This window comes from Cnephaeus nilssonii (assembly GCF_951640355.1).
Source record: "Cnephaeus nilssonii genome assembly, chromosome: 1".
Lineage (NCBI taxonomy): Eukaryota > Metazoa > Chordata > Mammalia > Chiroptera > Vespertilionidae > Cnephaeus > Cnephaeus nilssonii.
In genome coordinates, this window is record NC_137072.1 from 52,297,004 (window position 1) to 52,318,946 (window position 21,943).

At 38.3% G+C, this 21,943-nt stretch overlaps 1 protein-coding gene across 1 annotated transcript in view; it reads left to right on the forward strand.

Moving 5' to 3' along the window:
* STPG2 (sperm tail PG-rich repeat containing 2) overlaps positions 1-21,943 on the forward strand; it is a gene marked incomplete at its 3' end in the record, with an annotated part of 161,879 nt that overhangs the window by 22,257 nt on the left and 117,679 nt on the right. The window contains exons 4-6 of the mRNA XM_079799368.1: positions 3,101-3,262; positions 15,119-15,231; positions 20,129-20,237. Coding sequence (XP_079655494.1) covers positions 3,101-3,262; positions 15,119-15,231; positions 20,129-20,237 — 384 coding nt within the window. The remainder of the gene's footprint in view (positions 1-3,100; positions 3,263-15,118; positions 15,232-20,128; positions 20,238-21,943) is intronic.

Consider the following 21,943-nt stretch of genomic DNA (forward strand, 5'->3'; position numbering starts at 1 on the left):
GTCCGGATGACCTTCCAGACAACCTTCCAGATGAAGTTGGGGCTACAAGGGCCAAGGCAGCCAGGGCTGGCTGCGAGGGCTGAGGCAGCTGGGGCTGTGAAGTCCTACTCTTGCATGAATTTTGTGCACCAGGCCTCTAGTCCTATCTAACAATCCTATCTAATAAAAGAGTAATATGCAAATTGACTGCCACTCCAACACACAAGATGGCTGCCCCCATGTGGTCAAAGATGGCTGCCCCCATGTGGACACAAGATAGTTGCTGCAAGATGGCCAGCAGGGGAGGGCAGTTGTGGGTGATCAGGCCAGCAGGGGAGGGCAGTTGGGAGGGACCAGGCCTACAAGGGAGGGCAGTTAGGGGTGATCAGGCCTGCAGGGAAAGGCAGTTAGGGGTGACCGGGCTGGCAGAGGAGGGCAGTTGGGAGCGACCAGGCCTGCAGGGGAGAACAGTTTGGAGGGACCAGGCTGGCTGGGGAGGGCAGTTAGGGGTGACCAGGCAGGCAGGGGAGGGCAGTTAGGGACAACTGGGCTGGCAGGGGAGCAGTTAGGCATTGATTAGGCTGGCAGGGGAGTGGTTAGGGGTGATCAGGCTGGCAGGCAGAAGCAGTTAGGGGCAATCAGGCAGGCAGGCAAGTGAGCAGTTGGGAGCCAGCAATCCTGGATTGTGAGAGGGATATCTGACTGCCCGTTTAAACATCCATTGAGGGGTCCCATATTGGAGAGAGTGCAGGCTGGGCTGAGGGACACCCCCTCCCCCCCCCCCCCCCGTCCATGAATTTCGTGCACTGGGCCTCTCGTAGGATATATAAAAGGCTTATATGCAAAGTATCCCCACGGGAGTTTGGTAGACTAGGAATTCTCTTGCTATGACATGCGCTGACCACCAGAGGGCAGCCCAGATCGAAGGAAGGCCCTGGCTGGCAGTTGGAAGGCCCTGATTGGCCCTGATCACTGGCCAGGCCTAGGGACCCTACCTGTGCACAAATTTTGTGCACTGGGCCTCCAGTATAATAAAATGTTTAGTAGTAGCCCAAAGAAGAGAGGTTTTGGAGGGATTAGGGATATCACAGTTGAAGTGCATCTTGAAGAATTCACTAAGTATTTAAAAAGAATTGCAAAAAAACCCCACTCTGGCAGAGAAAAAACACATGAATAAAGAAGACATTATGGTATTTAATGACATGTTATGTTCCGAGAAGAGCAAAGTTCTTTGGAATACTTGGTGTACAGGACCTAAAGGAGAGTAGCAGGAGTAGAAGCTGGGGAGGAGGTAGGGGCTGTATTTTGGAAAGTCTTAACATTATGCAAATAAGTTTTGAAAGTAGTGAGTAGAGAGGAAGCTATTTAGTACTTTCCTGTTTTAATTTGGTAATTAGTCTCATTAAGTAAAACATCTTCCACCTGCTAGTGATATCATACTAGGTCCAGCATACTTAATAGTTGTCTCTAATGATAAAAAAAAAATTCAGCCAGTGACAGTATTTTTATAACATAATTATATATTGGGCATGTGCGCACAAACTATAAAAATTAATTAATTAATTAACTTAATAACTTTATTTATTTATTATAGAGCAGTGGTCAGCAAACTCATTAGTCAACAGAGCCAAATATCAACAGTACAACGATTGAAATTTCTTTTGAGAGCCAAATTTTTGAAACTTAAACGTCATCTAACGCTACTTCTTCAAAATAGACTAGCCCAGGCTGTGGTATTTTGTGAAAGAGCCACACTCAAGGGGCCAAAGAGCCGCATGTGTCTCGCAAGCCGCAGTTTGCCGACCACTGTTATAGAGGATTAATATATTCTTAATAAGGAATTTTCCAGATAGCTAAATGACTTAAATGCCTGTATTTTGATATATTTTATAGTAGTATTTTTTTATTTCTCCTTTTTTTTTCTTGTTAGTCCTCTTCTGAGGATATTTTTCCACTGATTTTAGAGAGAGTGGAAGGAAGAGGGAGAGACACAGAGAGAGAACCATTAATATCAGGGATGCATCGATTGGTTGCCTCCTGCATGCATCCTGACCAGGGCTGGGGATCAAGCTTGCAACTGAGGGACGTTCTCTTGACCAAAATCTAACCCAGGACCCTTCAGTCCATGGGTCAACGCTCTATCTACTGAGCCAAACCAGCCAGGGCATGTAAGATATTTTTTTATTAAAGAAACATTTGGAAGAAGCAAAATTATCCTAAAACTCCTGACTCTAATATTAGTATTGTTAAATTTTGCATAGTTTCTTTCAGTATTAAATAATGTACGTATATCACTTTATACACATATATAATTTCACATAATTTACATAGCTGTAGTCAGATTCAATTTCATATTTTATATTTTTATTGCCTTTTAGCATTATGTCATAAACATTTTTCTTACTACACAATCTGCACAATTAGGATATTAATAAAGGGTACCAATAATATGGAGCTAAGTCAGGAGCTGGGAAGGAATGAAATCAGGAAATGTTACAGAAAATATTGTTTGTTTTTGCATAGCAGATTCTATGATAGCATGGCACAAGTAATGCTGATTGTTGATGTGACTATAGGAACGAATGCCTGTTTTTATTACTTGCTTTACTAAGCAAGATAAATGAGCTAAGTGAGAAAGAGACACCTTGTCTCTGAAGGTGGTTTTAGTAGTAATGGTATATATCATCTTGGTTTATATGATGAAGTGAGACTTGAATTCACCCCCTGAAGTTACTTTTTTTTAAAAAAAATATATTTTATTGATTTTTTACAGAGAGGAAGAGAGAGGGATAGAGAGTTAGAAACATCGATGAGAGAGAAACATCGATCAGCTGCCTCTTGCACAACCCCTACTGGGGATGTGCCCGCAACCAAGGTACATGCCCTTGACTGGAATCGAACCTGGGACCTTTTAGTCCGCAGGCCGACGCTCTATCCACTGAGCCAAACCGGTTTTGGCTGAAGTTACTTTTATAGAACCAACATTTTTGGTTTATATTATGAAATTTATTAAATCAATATTTAATAGTTGCCTTTTAGTAAATTCTAATATTTGATTCTTCATTCCTTCTTTTCTTCTCCTCTTGCCTTTGAGTAAATAATATAATTTTTTTTTTTACAGAAAATTTCAAGGTTACCTTCAGTTTTCAGAATGATTGTTCCTTCAATTCCTTCCTATGGACGGTCAAATGGTTATCATATTAATGAGGATGGCAGTATTAAAAAACATCTTCCACCTGCTAGTGATATCACACTAGGTCCAGCATACTATAAACCTCAATTTGTAAGTATAAAGCATTTAATATTGACAATTGGGAAATTACTTATAATTATGCATGTCTAGTTAATGTAATACTAATTGCAGTCACAAATAGATTCCCAAACCCTAGTGACTTAATACATCAGAAACCCTTTTCCCCCCTCTATAATAAGGTCAATCTTTGTTAAGAGATTTTCCTCCAGGTAGAGATTCAGAGACACAGGTTTATTCCATTTGTGTTACTGTCATCTCCTGAGACCTTGTTGTATTCTGCATCCAGCTAACAGAAGGGAAAAGAGGATGGAGGACTGCTAGTGGAAAGATTTTGTAGGCAATCTATAAATTCAATGCAATCCCCATTAAAATGCCAACGGCATATTTCACACACCTAGAAACAACTCTCCAAAAATTCATTTGGAATAAAAAAAGACCCCGAATAGCCACAGCTATCCTGAGAAAGAAGAACAAAGTAGGGAGGATCTCAATACCAGATTTCAAGCTGTATTACAAAGCCACTGTTCTCAAAACTGCCTGGTACTGGCACAAGAACAGACATATAGACCAGTGGAACAGAACAGAGAACCCAGAGATCGACACAAACCACTGTGCTCAATTAACATTTGACAAAGGAGGCAAGAGCATACAATGGAGTCAAGACAGTCTCTTCAATAAATAGTGTTGGGAAAACTGGACAGATACTTGCAAAAAAATGAAACTAGACCAGCAACTTACACCATACACAAAAAGAAACTCAAAATGGATTAAGGACTTAAACGTAAGGTGGGAAACCATAAAAATCTTAGAAGAAGCCATAGGCAACAAAATAGCAGACATTTGTCTTATCAATATCTTTACCGATACAGCTCCTAGGGCAATGGAAACTAAAGAGAAAATAAGCAAATGGGACTACATCAAAATAAAAAGCTTCTTGCACAGCAAAAGAAACCATTAACAAAACAACAAGAAAGCCCACTGCATGGGAGAACATATTTGCCAATGTCATCTTCGATAAGGGTTTTATCTCCAACATTTACAAGGAACTTATACAACTTAACAAAAGGAAGATAAACAATCCAATCAAAAAATGGGCAAAGGACCTACATAGACACTTTTTGAAAGAGGACATTCAGAAAGGCAAGAGACATATGAAAACATGTTCAAAGTCACTAATCATCCAAGAGATGCAAATCAAAACAACAATGAGGTACCCTCTTACACCTGTCATAATGGCGATCATCAACAAATCAACAAATGACAAGCTGGCGAGGATGCAGAGAAAAAGGAACCCTTCTTCACTGCTGGTGGGAATGCAGACTGGTGCAGCCACTGTGGAGAACCGTATGGCGTTTCCCCAATAGTTTTTTGTTTGTTTATGTCTCCAACTTTAGGCTTAGGCTCAAGCACCTTCAGAAACCATTTGATTTGTGATAATAGGTATACTAAGGCATTTTTGGGTCTTAGATTCTTTGAATTATTAAAAATTTTTTCTTAAAATACTTTATTTTATTTTATTTTTTATTATTATTATTTTTAAAATATATTTTATTGATTTTTTACAGAGAGGAAGAGAGAGGGATAGAGAGTTAGAAACATCGATGATAGAGAAACATCGATCAGCTGCCTCCTGCACAACCCCCACTGGGGATGTGCCCGTAACCAAGGTACACGCCCTTGACCGGAATCGAACCTGGGACCCTTCAGTTCGCAGGCGGCGCTCCATCCACTGAGCCAAACCGGTTTCGGCCTTAAAATATTTTAATGTAATTTACATAATTACACATTTAATAGTACAAACAATAACAGATACCATGTACACTTCATAACACATAAAACATAAAATTTTGTCACATTTGAATTAGATATATTTTAAAATAAATATATTATTAAAATTATTTACCTACCCAATTTCCCTCTCTTCATTCTTCTCCTTTTGTGAAAGTAAACACTAAATCTTTATTATATGCATGAATAACTTATATGGTTTAAAACATATAAGTAAATGATATCATCTGGTATATAGGTGGCTTTTTCACTTAATGTTATATTTTCTAGGTTTAACCATATATATGTATTAGATTTAGTTCATTCATTGTTTCTAGTTAATTTCTTTTTTAAAAATAATTTATATTTTGAAATAGTATTAGACTGATAGAAAAGTTACAAGATTAATACAAAGAATTCTCATATGCCATTCACTCAGATGCTGCAGTTAATACTTTATCACATTTGCTATACCATTTTTTATCCCTATACATTTATTATTTTTATTAAGAAATTAGAGAGTATGTTTAAGGCATGATGCTCCTTTACCCCTAAATACTTCACTGTAAATTTTCAGAGAACAAGACATTCTTTTTTATAGCCAGAATACAATTATCAAAATACAAAACTTTCATAAAATACTATTATCTAATTTATAGATCTTTTTGAAAATATTGATAATTACCTCAGTGATCTTTTTAAAAATTTTTTTTGGTCCAGAGGCCAATCTGGTAGTACATCATGCCTCTTTAGATTCCTTTCATTTGGAACAGCTCTTTAGTCTTTCTTTGTGTTTTGCAACCTTGACTTTTTGAAGAGTACAGGCTATTTATTTTGTAGACTATGTCTCAATTTTGGGTTTGTGTATATTTTCTCATGATTAGAATATATTTTGGCAGGAATACTATAGAAGTGATGTATGCTTCTCAAAGCATGACATAAAAAGCACAGGATGTCATTTATCCTGTAATTGATGATGTTAACTTAAAGTGGTGTCTTCCATTTTTATTTAATGTAGTTACTATTTTTAAAAATTTATTTTAGAGGAGTTACTCTAAGAATAAGTATGTATTATGTTCTTCATCAAACTCTCACTAGTTTAACCTCCCTTGATGAGGCTTTAATTAGTTTTACTGTGATGTTTATCAAATGGTGATTTTCTAACTCCATCTTTTTCACATTTATTTTTTGACACTTTACTGTGTAAAGAAGAATTTTATCTTCTTTCTCATTTATATCAGTATGGATTCAGAATTCCTGTTTTACTGAAAGGGTTATAATTTATTGTTCATTATTTATTTTGAGGTTAAATTACCTCAGATTTGACCCTTGGGAGCCCTTTCAAACTGCTTCTTGAATCTTTTTTGACATATTTCCATAATTTTTTGAGCATTTCCTCACCTTTTGGCATAGTAAGACATTTCAGGTTCATCTCACTCCTCCCTCCCCACCTCCCCCTGCCTACCCCCCCCCCCCCCCCCCCCGCCCCGTCCCAACCTTGGAAGTAGTCATTCCTTAAAGAAGCCCTACTTCCATTTAGTGGAAAATTATATCCAAACAAGATCAGTGCACTAGATACAGTCATTGCTACTGGGTTACATTGTTTCTAGGCCTCCTCAGGGGACAAAATTAGAAATATATACTTATTTCTTCTCTGTCTGTTAAAACTGAGTTTGTACTGATACCTCCAATTCCAAGCCAACCCCATAAGTTCATTCTACTTTTTTCCATGTTTGAACTCCCTTCTCCTGCAGTGAGAAATCTGGCTCCCATTATTCTCAGTATATTTGCTTAATTCTATAAAACTCTGAAAGTAGTTACAGAATTGCTAACCCATCACTGCTAAAAACAGATGTAAGAAGGTACAAAGCTCTTACTTATGTGACCTTCAAGCTCTATACAAGCAGGAAGTGAAGGCTAAGGCACAACCTTTAAACTGCTTTCTTGAGTAGTGAAGGTGTGCCTCAACACATGCACAGAGCATGTCTGCAAAGGTGGGAGAGTTATTGGTTCAAAGCATTTAACTTTTCAACTATTACCTGGCTGACTACTCAGCTATCCAGTCTGAGACTTAAGTGGACACACATGATGAATACAGAATTTAAAGAATTGGTCCAGGAAAATCACTAAACAAACAAACAAATAAACCTCTTGGGGTGAGGGAGAATCTGATTTCCAGAGTTGCCATACTCTATCATTTAAAATGTTCAGTATTTAACAAAAATTATGCAAGGAACAATGACAAAAATAATGGTTTAAACACTTTTCTCATTACTCTTAACATATCTCAAAATGTTATTCTTGCTTTAAAATTACATTTTCATTTAGATTATTTCTTTATTTTGGAATCATATGTCATCTATTAGAAGACCAACATAATGCCTCCAAGCCTCCCCAGATGCACAAAAGGTTTTCACAGCCCTGGCCGTTGTAGCTCAGTTGCTTGGGGGCTATCCCATGCACCAAAAGGTTGCTGGTTCGATTCCCAGTCAGGCTACATGCCCAGGTTGCAGGGGTCATGAAGGAGATTGATGTTTCTTTTGCTATCTCTCTCCTTCTCCCTTACTTTCTCTCTAAAAAGCAATAACAAATCTTAGAAAAAAATCAAAACCTTTTCACATATGGATAAGTATTACTTTGACATTTAATGTTTGATTTCATTCTGGCTAAATTACTATTAATAGACGACCAAAATAAGAAGGAAATTTATCCCACAATTTTAATAAATCCAGTTTACTTGACAACTTATTTTAGTAATTATTGAGTCAATCCAACTTGCATTTATTAGCCTAAATATCTAGATTTGTTTTAAGAAAACATATTATGTAAAAACATAGATTTATTTTTAAGTTAAACACCAAGTTCTTAATATTCAAAAAGATTCAACAAAATTTAATTTGAATTGAATTGTGATATTTTATGAAATCTCCATCTTGAATTTGAGAGAAACTGGAGATAAGGTGGTAAAGCTCCGTAGCTGAAGGCTATATTTTCTTGTTTTTCTTGCAGAAAAAATCCCCCCAGGTTTCTCACAGACTACTGTGAAGATGGTAATATAATAATGTTAATTCAAATCTTATGCAAATCTATATATATAAAAGGCTAATATGCAAAGTGTCCCCTTGGAAGTTCTATCAGGAGTTCGATCGCTCACTTATGACATGCGCTGACCACCAGGGGGCGGCGTGGAACATGGTGGGCGAACAGTGGCAGCGGTGGGGCGCTGAGGAAGAGAAGAGGGAGATGGGGGTGGGGTGGCGGGGGGGGGGGTTGGAACCGCATGCTGGTGGCGTGTGGGTGGTGAGGGAAGGAGGCGGGGAAGTGGGGAACCTGATCAGCCCTGATCGCCCGCCAGCCCTACCCATGCACAAATTTCGTGCACTGGGTCTCTTGTTTCTGAAAATACCCTTTTTTTAAGCTGTGGGCTTGGTTTCCAGATGTGAATATTAATGGAAAATTAAGAAAATAATACAATAAATGGATAATTATTGTGTTTTTTCTCTGGGCTGGTGAATAGCATCTACTGAAGGAATCTTATATAGCTTAAATATAGAAGCAACTCTGAAATTGAGAGTTGTATAAGACTCTAGCCAATAAGTGATGTTTTGGCTGTATTTAATATATAAAGAGAAATTTTATGTGTAAATTATTTTGTATAACATTTTGAATGATAGAATTTAGCCTTTCTCTCTCTGTGTTTTAGAAGAGCCCAGGTAATCATTAGACATTTATTTTTCAGAGGTAGATTTCACAAGCAGAGTTTGCAGTTGGAATTATGACACTGACATATTTGCTAATGATAACATGCTGGGAACTACCTGTGTGCTGCAACACTGGAAAGCAGACCATTAGTGTTTAAATTGATGTACTTTGGGACTTTATATTCTTCCTAAAGTCTATTTCCATACTTAATTATGGAAATGACTTGGGGGAAAAGTTACATAGCCACTTCATTTATTTCATTGTCATTGAGAGTGACAGTTAGTAATTCTTCTTCAAGTTATGTTACAACATTCACTTAAAATAATGCAGCCCCATGCTGAGTTTGCTTCAGTTAAGTCATATTTTATTGGCTAATGATTTTCCAAGTTGACAATGACCTTGGAGTTGGTATTGTCAACACTTCTTGACATAAAGAGAGTATGATTTAGAGTTAAGAGTGCATCAACTTACTTTTCATTTTCTGTTTCTATTTTAAAAAGGCTTTTGAATTACATTTTAGATGGGAACATTTACCTGAGTACTGCAAGGTTAGTGAGTTAAGTGCTTGCTGCTTCTCATGTTTTAAATAAAATCAATTTTAGTATATGCACAGGGAAGGGAATCTGCTAATGTCTTAAATGGTGTGTGTATATGTATGCATAATCTTTCCTTCTACGATTACCTAAAGAATTGTTAATAGTTGAACTACAAAATCACAATAATGTGAATTATTGAAGAAAACTTCTTGGGCATAATTTTGCTCAAGGTCTTGAATTGCTGTGTCAAAAGAGTTAATATAAATTACGATGTAAAAGATGATTTATTAAAGTGCTCTGTTTTAAAATATTCTTTTTAAAGAAATCTATAGGCTATAGTAAATCAATATATTAGATATGCTTTGCCTGAAATATATCAAATATCCTATATAATAAAACCCTAATATGCAAATAGACTGAATGGTGGAACGACTGGTCGCTATGACGTGCACTGACCACCAGGGTGTAGACGCTCAACGCAGGAGCTGCCCCCGGGTGCTCAGTGCACTCCCACAGAGGGAGTGCCGCTCAGCCAGAAGCTGGGTTCACAGCTGGTGAATGCATCGGCCGTGGCAAGAACCTCTGCTGCCTCCGTGGCAGTGCTAAGGAGCAGTGAGCCGGCTTCTGGCTGGTGAGTGCAGCGGTGGTGGTGGGAGCCTCTCTCTCCTCTGCACCAGCACTAAGGACCCCTCGGGGGATGTCCAACTGCTGGCTTAAAAGTTGGACATCGCCTGAGGGGTCCTGGACTATGAGAGGGCGCAGGCCAGGCTGAGGGACTCTCCCCTACCCAGTGCACGAATGTTGTGCACCGGGCCTCTAGTCTAATATATCTAACACTGGAGGCCCAATGTACGAAATTCGTGCAAGAGTAGGCCTTCCTTCCCCCGGCTGCTGGCACTGACTTCCCTCTGGCACCCGGGACCCGGGCTTTCCTCTAGCACCCAGGACCTGGACTTCCCTCGCAGCCCTGGCTTCATCTGGTCTAATTAGCATATTACACTTTTATTATTATAGATGGCTACATTATAGTAGTCAGAGTTTTGCATTTGTGTATTTCACTAGTGAATATGCCTAAAATTGGCACAATTATAAAATTCTGCTTCATTTCTAAATAAAAAGAAAGTACAACACAAATGAGAAATTTTGCTCTTTCTGCCATCAAAACTGTACATATTACTTTAAAATCCATAGCTATATTAGGTAATTCCATTTGAAAGATGGTCTAGATGTCAAACTCTTACTTTAACAAAAGAAAGTATTGTGAGGCTCCATATTCTTTTCCGGAAACTCTATAGGGTGCAGCAGTCTTTGGAGTTACCACTGAACCAAAGGAACAGGCTGCTTTTCAGCTACTCTAGTGGATGCCCTGGTTTCTTCCAGTACCTCTCTACTACCACCTGCTGCTCTGCTGGACATTCAGTCTGAGCAGTTTTTCTTTGCTGCTCTGCTAGTTGTTATAGCTTTTGTTTCTGCACTCCAGACCCAAAGCCTTTGGATGATCTGACTGCCTTATTTCCTTTTGTGTTATACTCAGGAGTGTCAAAGCCATGCATTCTATGTGTTTAGAGATTGGTGGGATGACTCTTTCAATTTTTATTCATAGCTATGTTCCTTCTAGGATTGACAAGGTTCTAGGCTGGCAATTGTGTTATCAGCTAGACAACCTACTTATAAGTAATAGTAATGCCACTACTACTAATAGTGCAACTAATAGCACCCCTACTACTACTACTAGTGCTTTATAGTGTTGTAGCTTCATAGTGTGTTAAAGCTAAACATCCATAGTGAAGAGGGGAAAATACCTTTCTGTTGTTTGTATTACAATTTATTGGCAGGGATATGTATATCAATAATGTAGGTGTATTTTAAAAAAAATGTTTTCATTGATTTCAGAGAGGAAGGAAGAGGGAGAGAAAGATAGAAACATCAATGATGAGAGAGAATCATTGAATGGCTGCCTCTGCACACTCCCTACTGGGGATTGAGCCAACAACCTGGACATGTGCCCTGACCAGGAATTGAACTGTGACCTCCTGGTTCATAGGTCGATGCTCAACTACTGAACCACACTGGCCAGACTAATCTAAGCATATTGAGAGCACTTACAGTGCTGGAAATATTCCTAGTGGAAATAAGGATTAATTCTTCTTATTTATGTAACAAGTTTTCCCAGGCTTCATTAGATTGTAATATACACTGAGTGGCCAGATTATTATGATCTCTGAACACATATATATATATATATATTAGAGGCCCGGTGCATGAATTCGTGCATGGGTGGGCTCCAGCCAGCCTGGCCAGGGGGAGGGGACATGGGTGGTTGGCCGGCCTGCCTGCTGGTCGAACTCCTGGTCGAGGGGACAATTTGCATATTAGCCTTTTATTATATAGGATATACACTGAGTGGCCAGATTATTATGCATTCAGAGATCATAATAATCTGGCCACTCAGTGTAGAGTCACAGTTAATGTTAATAACTCAAATATATGTTTGTTGTCTACTATTGAGGTAGCCTTCTGCAGAGTTCCCCTTTTCAGGTGTTTCTGGAAGTCCTCAGGGGTTGTCTCAACCATGCTCCTGAACAAGTCTGTTTCCACTGAGACAGCTATTGCTCCACCAGTCATGTCAGTCTCCTGCCAGATGGAGCTCTCTGCTGGGCATTTCCACCAATGCACTTGATCACAACTAAAGCTGCGTGCTGAGCTAGGAGAAGTTGGAGGGATAATACTGCTCTTCCTTTGCATTATTCTCTGTTAGAGTGGTCTATAAGTCGTACTGATGTTTACTGGTGTTTTTATGAAACAGGTCTTCTAGGTTTTTCTCGTAGACCCTTTGCACTCTATAGGACACAGGCATAAATCCAGTGGGGGCTGTTCGTTAGGAGGCAAATTCATTCAACAGAAAAGACTCAGTATTTGGCATTGCTACTCTTGCCACTAAGATTTTTTTACTAGGTGAGGGTCATCATGATTACCTGCTTCCCATAGGATTAGATTTCACATTCACCTTTTGGTTGGATTGCTCTATTTGTTACCAGACATTCCAAAACATGTCTGAATCTTACTTGGATATAGCTGGTAACTTTGTTTCTCTCAGCTCAAACATCCCCTTAAGCAAGGAATAAGCAAGGGGATTTACTAAAATCAAAGTAGGGGGAAGCTTTAGAAAACTGTCATTTCGTTTCTCTATGAGATTGCATCTATGAAAAAGAATCAACAAGGTTCCATTTCACTTCATGCAAATATCAAAGTTCTGTCAGAGTTTGTGTTGGCTCCTGTTTAATTCTTTAACATCAGGACGGTGTAGAAGGGAAAGTTCAGTTTTATTATGTTTGCATTTTATAACATCAGAAGGCTCGTTCTTAGTGGTACATTCTAGGAAGTAAAAGGCGTTTTAATTTGGAAGGGAATTTTAATGCCGTGTCAGCTTCTTTTTGGATTTTGTTGTAGCGTCCCAAAGCTTTCTGGAATGGTACCTTTCTAACTAGAAAGTCTGTCTTCATTAGGTGCTCATGGCAGTGCTTCTGATTTATTCCAACCATCCATGCCAGGAATAGAGTGGGTATTAGTTAGCAATCCCTTTTACTTCATGTAATGGCACTGGTGCAAATCTCCAAGGGCATTAGTAGTTTTGAGAATTGCTCCCTACTCACCGCCCAAAAGTCCATCCTTATTTCCAGCTTTTGTCTTTCTGGGGACATTAATAGGGTTCAGTTGAGGTTCTTTTCACATGCAGTGAGGTTTTTCTTCTGGTTCTAGTCTCTGCTATGCTATATTTCACAGAAATTCCTCAGAGTTTTGGAATGTGAATGATACCTTCTCTTAGTTTGTAGCACTGATCATTTGTATCTTATTTTATATACTTCTTTTGAAATTTTGGTGAGAGCAGGGTAGATATGGGTTTGAGTAACCATTTAAAACTAGAATTATCACAAATATTGCTGTTTATTTTTATTTATAACAGTAATAGAGAGAGATTGGGTCTACTATTCTAGAATAGTAATAGTCACCTAAAACAGTTGACACACTTTTAATGCAGTTAAACTATAAGTTTATGTTATGGGAATTTTATTCAGTATCATATATATCAACCATTTTAATAATTCAGGCTCATTTTAATTCACTATTTTTATAAATGTGAATTAAAAGGTAAATATACTAGAAGTCACCTTTTACTATCAGTTTAAACAATTGAGTTTTAAAAATATTCTTTGGCTCAGTGGATAGAGCATCGGCCTGCGGACTCAAGGGTCCCAGGTTTGATTCCGGTCAAGGGCATGTACCTTGGTTGCGGGCACATCCCCAGTAGGGGGTGTGCAGGAGGCAGCTGATCGATGTTTCTCTCTCATCGATGTTTCTAACTCTCTATCCCTCTCTCTTCCTCTCTGTAAAAAATCAATAAAATATATTTTAAAAAATATTCTTAAATGATTGCTCAATATATAAGGTATTAGGTCAACAGAAGAGAATTCTTGTAAAAAAAGCTACTGTTCTTGTATTATATTATGTTATTTCATTAGTTTTTATTGAAACCAGGTGCTTTAACTTCTCTAAAGTGAAATTTTTAATGGGTCATATGTAATTTTAATATCTATTTTAGTGGATGTAAAATAAAGATAATTATTGATTTCTTATGTCATAAATAATTCCTTTGACATTAAAAGACTGATCATGACCTCAAGCATCTTACCTTATAATAGAGAAACATGCAAATTGACCGCACCTCCGCTATGCCCACGATTGGGCCGGCAGGAGGCTGGGGGCGGGACTCCGGGTGGCATATCCGCAGTTGAGAAGATCAAGATGGCGGTGCCCAGTGGCCGGGCCCATGCCGCCGCTCCCCAGGTGCCTGGGGCGATCGGCACCCCGGGGGGGCGTTTCCGGGCCCCTCCCGCCCCTCCCGGGGTTGATCGGCCACCAGGGGGGGTGTGGCCCGGCCCCTCCCGCCCCTCCTGGGGGTCCGGGGGTTGATCGGCCACCTGGGGGGGCGTGGCCCGGCCCCTCCCGCCGCTCCCGGGGGTCCCAGGGGCCGAGGCTTTCCGGGCCTTGGGTACTTGCGGGGAGCCTGCACTGATCGCAGGAAACCACTGGGGGTCGGCTCCTGTGATCGGTAGCAGGGACGCTTTCCCGGCCTTGGGCACCAGTGGGCAGCCTGCACGGATTTCAGGAAACCACTGGGGGTCGGCTCCTGCGATCCTTAGCAAGGATATTGGGTGCCGCCGAGCCCAAGGCCACCGCCCGGGGCCAAGCCCCGACCCTGAAAAAGGCAGAAGGCGGTGGCCACAGCCAAGGCCTGGGTCCCTGGTGCCGGCAGAAAACTGGTGCAGGCAGCCAGGTGAATGAAGGTCTATTGCACGAATCTTCGTGCAAACGGGCTACTAGTTAATAATAAAATGAAATGGTGGTGATGTTTAATTTATTGTCATACAGTTGTTATTCTGAAAACTTTCCATAAATATGTTAGAGTTTTAAATACCAGGTAATTAGAAGTTATTTAATATCTATTGGTGATATTTGAATTTCAATTGGATTTCTTGAAATTAATATAATTTCTATTTAATTAAGATAATTTTAAATAGACTTTCCCATTCCCTAAATCATACAATTCTGCCCCCCCCTTTTTTTAAATGAATATATGCCAAGAGCAAAACTGTTCTTATTGGTTGAGGACATGCTAAAATGAGAGGCACTTCTCTAGAAATCCTGGCTGACTTAGGTGTGGGAAAAGCATTGCAGTAATAACTTACCTTGAGATCTAGCATTTACCCATGAAACCCCTTTGTCTAAGGTTATCCTTGTTTTAGCTTTAGACTTAAATAAGGTTAAGTATTATTTAGTGACTTATTTAAACTATGTCTCATCTTCACTTTTTTTAAAATAGGGTTTTTCCAATGCAACTTTAAAATACAAAGGAATACATTTTGGCAAATCTTTGGGAAGACTAAAGTTACCTATAAAGTCAGGGCCTGGTCCTGGACAGTATGATATAGTTCAGTAAGTAATAAAAAAATATATGCCATTAATATAGTTTTTACTATAAAGTATTCTTTTTTTAAATTTAAATTCTTTATTGTTTAAAGTATTACATGTCTTCTTTTTCCCCCATTGACCTCTCCCCAGCCGCTCCCACCCCCCAGCACATGCCCTCACCCTACTACTGTCTGTGTCCATTGGTTATGCTTATATGCATGCATACAAGTCCTTTGGTTGATCTCTTACCTCCACTCCACCCCCACTCTCCCCTGCCTTCCCTCTGAGGTTGGACAATCTGTTAGATGCTTCTATGTCTCTGGATCTATTTTTGTTCATCAGTTTATGTTTATTATATTCCACAAATAAGTGAGGTCATGTGATATTTATCTTTCTCCGACTGGCTTATTTCGCTTAGCATAATGCTCTCCAGGTCCATCCATGCTGTTACAAATGGTAAGAGTTCTTTCTTTTTTACAGCAGCATAGTATTCCATTGTATAGATGTATTACATTTTTTTAATCCACTCATCTGCTGATGGGCACTTAGGCTGTTTTCAAATCTTCACTATTGTAAATTGTGCTGCTATGAACATTAAAGTATTCTAATAATTTATACTAGCCTATGCTGCTATAAAGGGAAAATCAGTATAAAGTCTCCAAGAAGTATTATATTGTGGAATAACCTATATGAAAACTATTGCTTTTTTTGTGAGCCAGATCCTGTGCTACCCTGCTTTACATGTTTCACCTCATTTAATCTTCACCAGTCTCTGTGTAGTTACTATTGATATATGTATTTTATCAGTGAGAAATGCAAGGATTGAAGAGGATAAATAACATATTCAAGATCATGTAGCTATTAAGTGGCAGGGCTAGACTCAGGCCTGTTTGATTGATTATATAGCCCATGTATCTAAGTGCTAAAATATACTGTCTTTCATTATAAAACAGACAAAAGATCAGAGAAAATATAAAATAAGTTGACCTAGGATTCTTCATTTTGTCCCTGCCTCTGGTGTTTATTCTTAAGACTATGTGATATATTTAGAAGGCATTCTCAGTGTGGATCAGAGGCATAACAATAGGTTGGAGGTAATATTAATGAAATTTAACTAAGAATAAAATTTCTGATATAATAGCTCTGTTTTTATTTTCTCCTACTTTTACAGTAAGGCCTTAGACAAGGGTCCATGGAAGACCAAATTGAGTAACAATTACCATATTGTCCTCAGAATCTATACCATTTCTTTTTATCATTAATTTTTTAACAACAGGGTTCAAGTTATCTGCATGATACTTTCTCTCATAGAATGAGTTTTCTCACAAGACGTCTCACAGTGATTATCCCATTCATTTGTTAGATTGATTCAGACACATCTCTATGCCAGTAGTAGATATAGCTTAGACTCTTGTAAGATACCCCAGCTACTGTTTGTTCATTGAACAAGCATTGTGTGGATTCTTGCTACGTGCTAGTACTAAACTTAGTAACTGAGAAAAAAGAATAAAACATGGTCCTTGTTTTTGGGAACTTATACTCTACTGTCCTTTTCACTCTCCTAATATTGGATATACACTTTGTATTTTTATTTTTTTAGTAGTTACACTAGAACTTTAACATGTATATTTAGCCTAATGAGGTCTAAACTTAATATCTTTGTCATTCTTCCAAAGAAAACAAAGTCTATCAAATGCTTTCACTCTGCTCGTTCCCTTGACACACATTTTTGTTATTTAGTATTCTAATTGTATCCTCATCTTCTTCCATTGTGGTTGGTTTGCTTATCTATTTCTTTATCTGCCTGCCTGTCACTTTTATTGAGGTTTAATTGACATAAAACAAAATTAACCTTTTTGAAAGTAGTGGTTCTATGATGATTGTTTTCCATTCATTCTATTACACTTCTGACTAAGCATCAGGCACAACCAGGACTCTATCTGGTCATGTTGCTCTGACTTTATGTGCTGGTATTTAATATATATATATATTTTTATTGATTTCAGAGAGGAAGAGAGAGGGGGAGAGAGATAGAAACATCAATGATGAGAGAGAATCATTGACTGTCAGCCTCCTGCATGCTCCACACTGGGGATCAAGCCCTCAGGCATGTGCCCCGACTGGGGATAAAACCGTGACCTCCTGGATCATAGGTCAATGCTCAACCACTGAGCCATGCCGGCCAGGTTATGTGGTGGTATTTTTAGAACAGTTTTTTTTCACTTCTTCAACCTCCCATTTTCCTTCCATTTTTTAATGTTACTTTTATTTGATCTTTGTTATTTCCCCTGTTTCTTCTCTTCTATGTGTATTTTTACTTTTGCTCTTAGGAATTTATCTGTACTGATTGCATTCCAGACTATAGTTATTATAATTTCCATAACTGGTTTTTGGTTTTGCTGCTTTCACTGTATATTTTATATGACGTTGTCTTGGTTCCTTCTGGCAGCTGAAATTTTCTACCTTTTTTTTAACTTTTGTTTTATTGGATCACGTCAGAATTATTCTGGGAGATTTGATACAGTATAAAGTGGAGATGCTTGACCACTGTAAATGGAAAGATGAACTTACAGGTTTCTGTTTGGGAAAGACAGACCTAAATGATATGTTACTCTTCTGATCCCTCAAATATAAATTTGTTATCTGTAAAATTATTTGAAGTTTTGAAAACAAATTCATTTATTAAATATTGTATTAAAAACCAGGAAGTCAGCCTTTAACAGTGAACTGATATGTTAAGTGCATATTTAAATTATAGCAATATCAAATAATTGTTTTTATGTTTTTCTATTATCTGCTTTTCATTCTGCTTATGTTCTGGATAGTTCACTGGATATGTTTCATATATGAATTAAAAAAATTCTGTTTAAAAAATAGAAAAATATAGCAGTATAGTCAGTATAGTCTATAATATAATCCTATCTAATAAAAGAGTAATATGCAAATGTAACCATCACTTTGCTATACCCACAAGTCACGACCACCAGCCAATCAGGAGCAATTATGCAAATTATGCAATATGGCTGCAGCCACAGAGAGAGCAGGAGGGAGGCTTGGGTTTCCCTGGAGATGGAGGAAGCCAAGCTTTCCGCACACCCTGTCCAGCCCAGGCCTTCGCTTAAGGCTACAAAGTTTCAATTATAGAAGATACATAAATCCCAACAGAAATGGCAGCAGCCATGAAGCTGGAGAGAGTAGGAGGCTAGGGTTGCCCCCGGCGATGGAGAAAGCTAAACTTCTGCAGCCCTGGCCTGCTTTGACCTCCGCTTAAGGCTACAAAGTTTCAATGATAAAAGATAAATAAGTCCCACATAAATGGCTGCCGCCACAGAGTGAGCAGAAGGCTTGGCTCCACTCCAGGCTACAAAGTTTCAATTGTAGAAGATAAATAAATTCCAGATACCAGGGCCTCCGCTTGGGACACCGGGGGGGGGGGGGAGGGGGGGGCGTGGCCGGCCTGCAAACCACCACAGGCCCCTCGCTCAGGCCACCCCATGCCCCACAGGAACCCCCACCCTGATCCCGGACACCCTTCAGGGCAAACCAGCTGGCCCCCACCCATGCACCAGGCCTCTATCCTATCTAATAAAAGAGTAATATGCAGATTGAACATCACTCCAACACACAAGAAGGCTGCCCCCATGTGGTCAAAGATCCTGCCCCCATGTGGACACAAGATGGCCGCCACAAGATGGCCAGCAGGGGAGGGCAGTTGGGAGGGACCAGGCCTGCAAGGGAGGGCAGTTGAGGGCGATCAAGCCTGCAGGGGAGGGCAGTTAGGGGTGACCAGGCCAGCAGAGGAGGGAAGTTGGGGGTGACCGGGCCTGCAGGGAAGGGCAGTTGGGGGGGACCCAGGCCTGCAGGGGAGAGTAGTTGGGGGTGACCAGGCCTGCAGGGGAGGGCAGTTAAGGGTGACCAGGCCTGCAGGGGAGGGCAGTTAGGGGCAATCAGGCTGGCAGGGGAGTGTTGGGGGGTGATCAGGCTGGCAGGCAGAAGCAGTTAGGGGCAATCAGGAAGGCAGGCAGGCAAGCAGTTGGGAGCCAGCAGTCCTGGATTGTGAGAGGGATGCCCGACTGCCCGTTTAGCCCCGATCCCACCGGGTCCCAGATTGGAGAGGGTGCAGGCTGGGCTGAGGGACATCCCCCTCCCCCGTGCACCAATTTCATGCATCGGGCCTCTAGTGCTTATAATAACAGCTAACAGTTATTGTGTACTTATTACGGGTATGTAAGGCACCATACACTTCATAAATATTATCTACTCTAATCATTACAATCTTGAGAATTGTTTATTGCTATTCCCAATTAGATGGGGAATCTATCTGACCCTTAGAGAAGTTAGGTGATTTGTTTAAGGTCACAGAGTTAGTAGATAGCAATGCTATGATTCCCATCAGGCTGTGTGACCCCAAAGCTTGGGCACTTAATCACTGCTTAATTTCTTATTCTTTCTTGAGGTTGTGTACATTTCAGTGATAATAAGCTTCTCTTTCATTTTCAAAGATTTTTCTTTATGTTTATTCCTTGATTGTTTTATGACATTAATAGCATAGGGCTATTTTCCCTATTATTTTAGTAATAATTGAAATACTAAAGAATTTGAAATTTTAAAGAATTTTAATCATAAATAGAATATACAGGAATTTTTGGTAGCTTTTTATTTAAACTCCTGACACATCCTATTTTATTTTTGGAGTAATTATTAGAATAGGTTTATTATAATGCTCTGAATTGGAAAATGCAGAACTACTTACCAAAATAAATAAATACATTTTACAAAATATAGAATATATTGGCCTAACACACCCAGATAAACTTATTATTGCATACTTTTTAAGCAGAAAATGTTGGTGTAAAATATTCTGTTGGTTTATATAAATATATATTTGAATTTGAGAACTCAATATCTTAATTTTTTAAAGGAAAAAGACATATTATGAAAATATTAACATCAAGAAAGATCAACCAAAAAATTATTGCTTACATCTCCCACGACTTTATGAAGTAATAATAATGCAGGAGGCAAAAAAGGTAAGTTGAAAAGTAGCTATTTCATCTACTTTCTAGATTCTAAGATCATTGAATCTTATTATGACAAGGTTAAAGTGCTCTTAGATCTATTGTATCTAGTTGTCACTCAGTGAATATTGTGGAAGAAACTGTATTTAAAATATCTGTCAAGTTATCACTGTCTCTGCTGGAACACCTCTTGTACTTAAAAAAACCAAAGCCTCCCCAACCCTAAGTTTTTTTGTTAGTTTGTTTCAGTAAGGCCACTGTTTCTTACAATTTTCTTTACAAACTGACTTAAATTTACTTTCCTGCTTGCTGCCTATTTATTCTTTCTTTTCCTATGACTTCTTTTCAGTCTCCTTTTATTTTTTCTAGTAAGGATTAATGTTCTAAATACCTTTAATATCTCATTATTTATAACTTCATAGTAACTTATTTTTCTTTGAAGTTATCAAAGGATCTTCTTATGTTTGTGAATCTCTCTTTTTAAAAAGCATATCATACTAGAACTAAACATAATATTCTTCATGTATTCTGATTAGTACCCAGTAAGATTTTCATCTTCTTTGTTCTGGATAGTGTATGTTTATTAATATAAAACCTAACATTCCATTAAATATATTTTTTGTAGCTATGTTTCGGTTTACTCATTTGGAACTTGTAGGCAAATAATACCCCAAATTATCTCCCCTTCAATATATTATTATATTTAAACTTAAAAACTTGAAGATTATAGGATAAAATTTAAAAAATAGATTCATTTAGAGTAAGGAGAAATGATTTTTAGTTGAAAAATCAATAGCTATTCTATTAAGAATTTTCTCTGCATTTGATTTCTTTGGTCTTCCCCTGAATATTAATCAGCAATTAAATATTATTTACAGAAGTATTAGAAAAACATAATAACAGAATAATATAGTATAATTGTTTTCATAGAATAACAATTATAAATCTCAAACAGAATAAAAAGTGTTAATTTAGAATCATGAGAGATGCTGGTCTGTAGTTTACTTGTAATCACTTTGTCTAGCATTGGTATTGGGTAATGCTTGTCTCATAGAATGAGTTAAGAAGTATTCTGCTTCTATCCTCTGAAGGAGATTATAAATATCTTTCTTAAATGTTTGATAGAATTTACCAATGAACCCATCTGGCCCTGGTTTTGGAAGGTTATTAATTATTAATTCAATCTTTAATAAATATAGGCCTATTCAGATCATCTTGTTTCTTTTTGTGTGAGTTTGGCAGATTGAGTTTTTCAAGGAATTTGTCCATTTAATCTAGATTATCAAATGTATGGGCATAATGTTATTTATAGTATTCACTGATTATTATTTTAATGTCTATGGGATCTGTAGTGATGCCCTCTTCTTTATTTCTGACATTAGTAACTTGTGTCCTTTTTTGTTTTTTCTTAGTTTGTCTGGTTAGAAAGTTATAGATTTTATTGATCTTTTCAAAGAACAAGCTTTTGCCCTTATTGATTGCCTCTATTCATTTCTATTCATTTCTTATTTTCAATTTCATTGATTTCTGCTCTAATTCTTATTATTTCTTTTCTTCTGCAACAGTGTGGTGATGGCTAGAGGGAGGGGGGCAAGGGCTGGGTGGAAGTGGGCAAAGCGGGGGAAAATGGGAGGCATCTGTAATAGTGTCAAAAATAAATAAATAAATAAATTCAGCTGATGCTCTGAAATTAATTATGGTACACAAAAATTAATTAT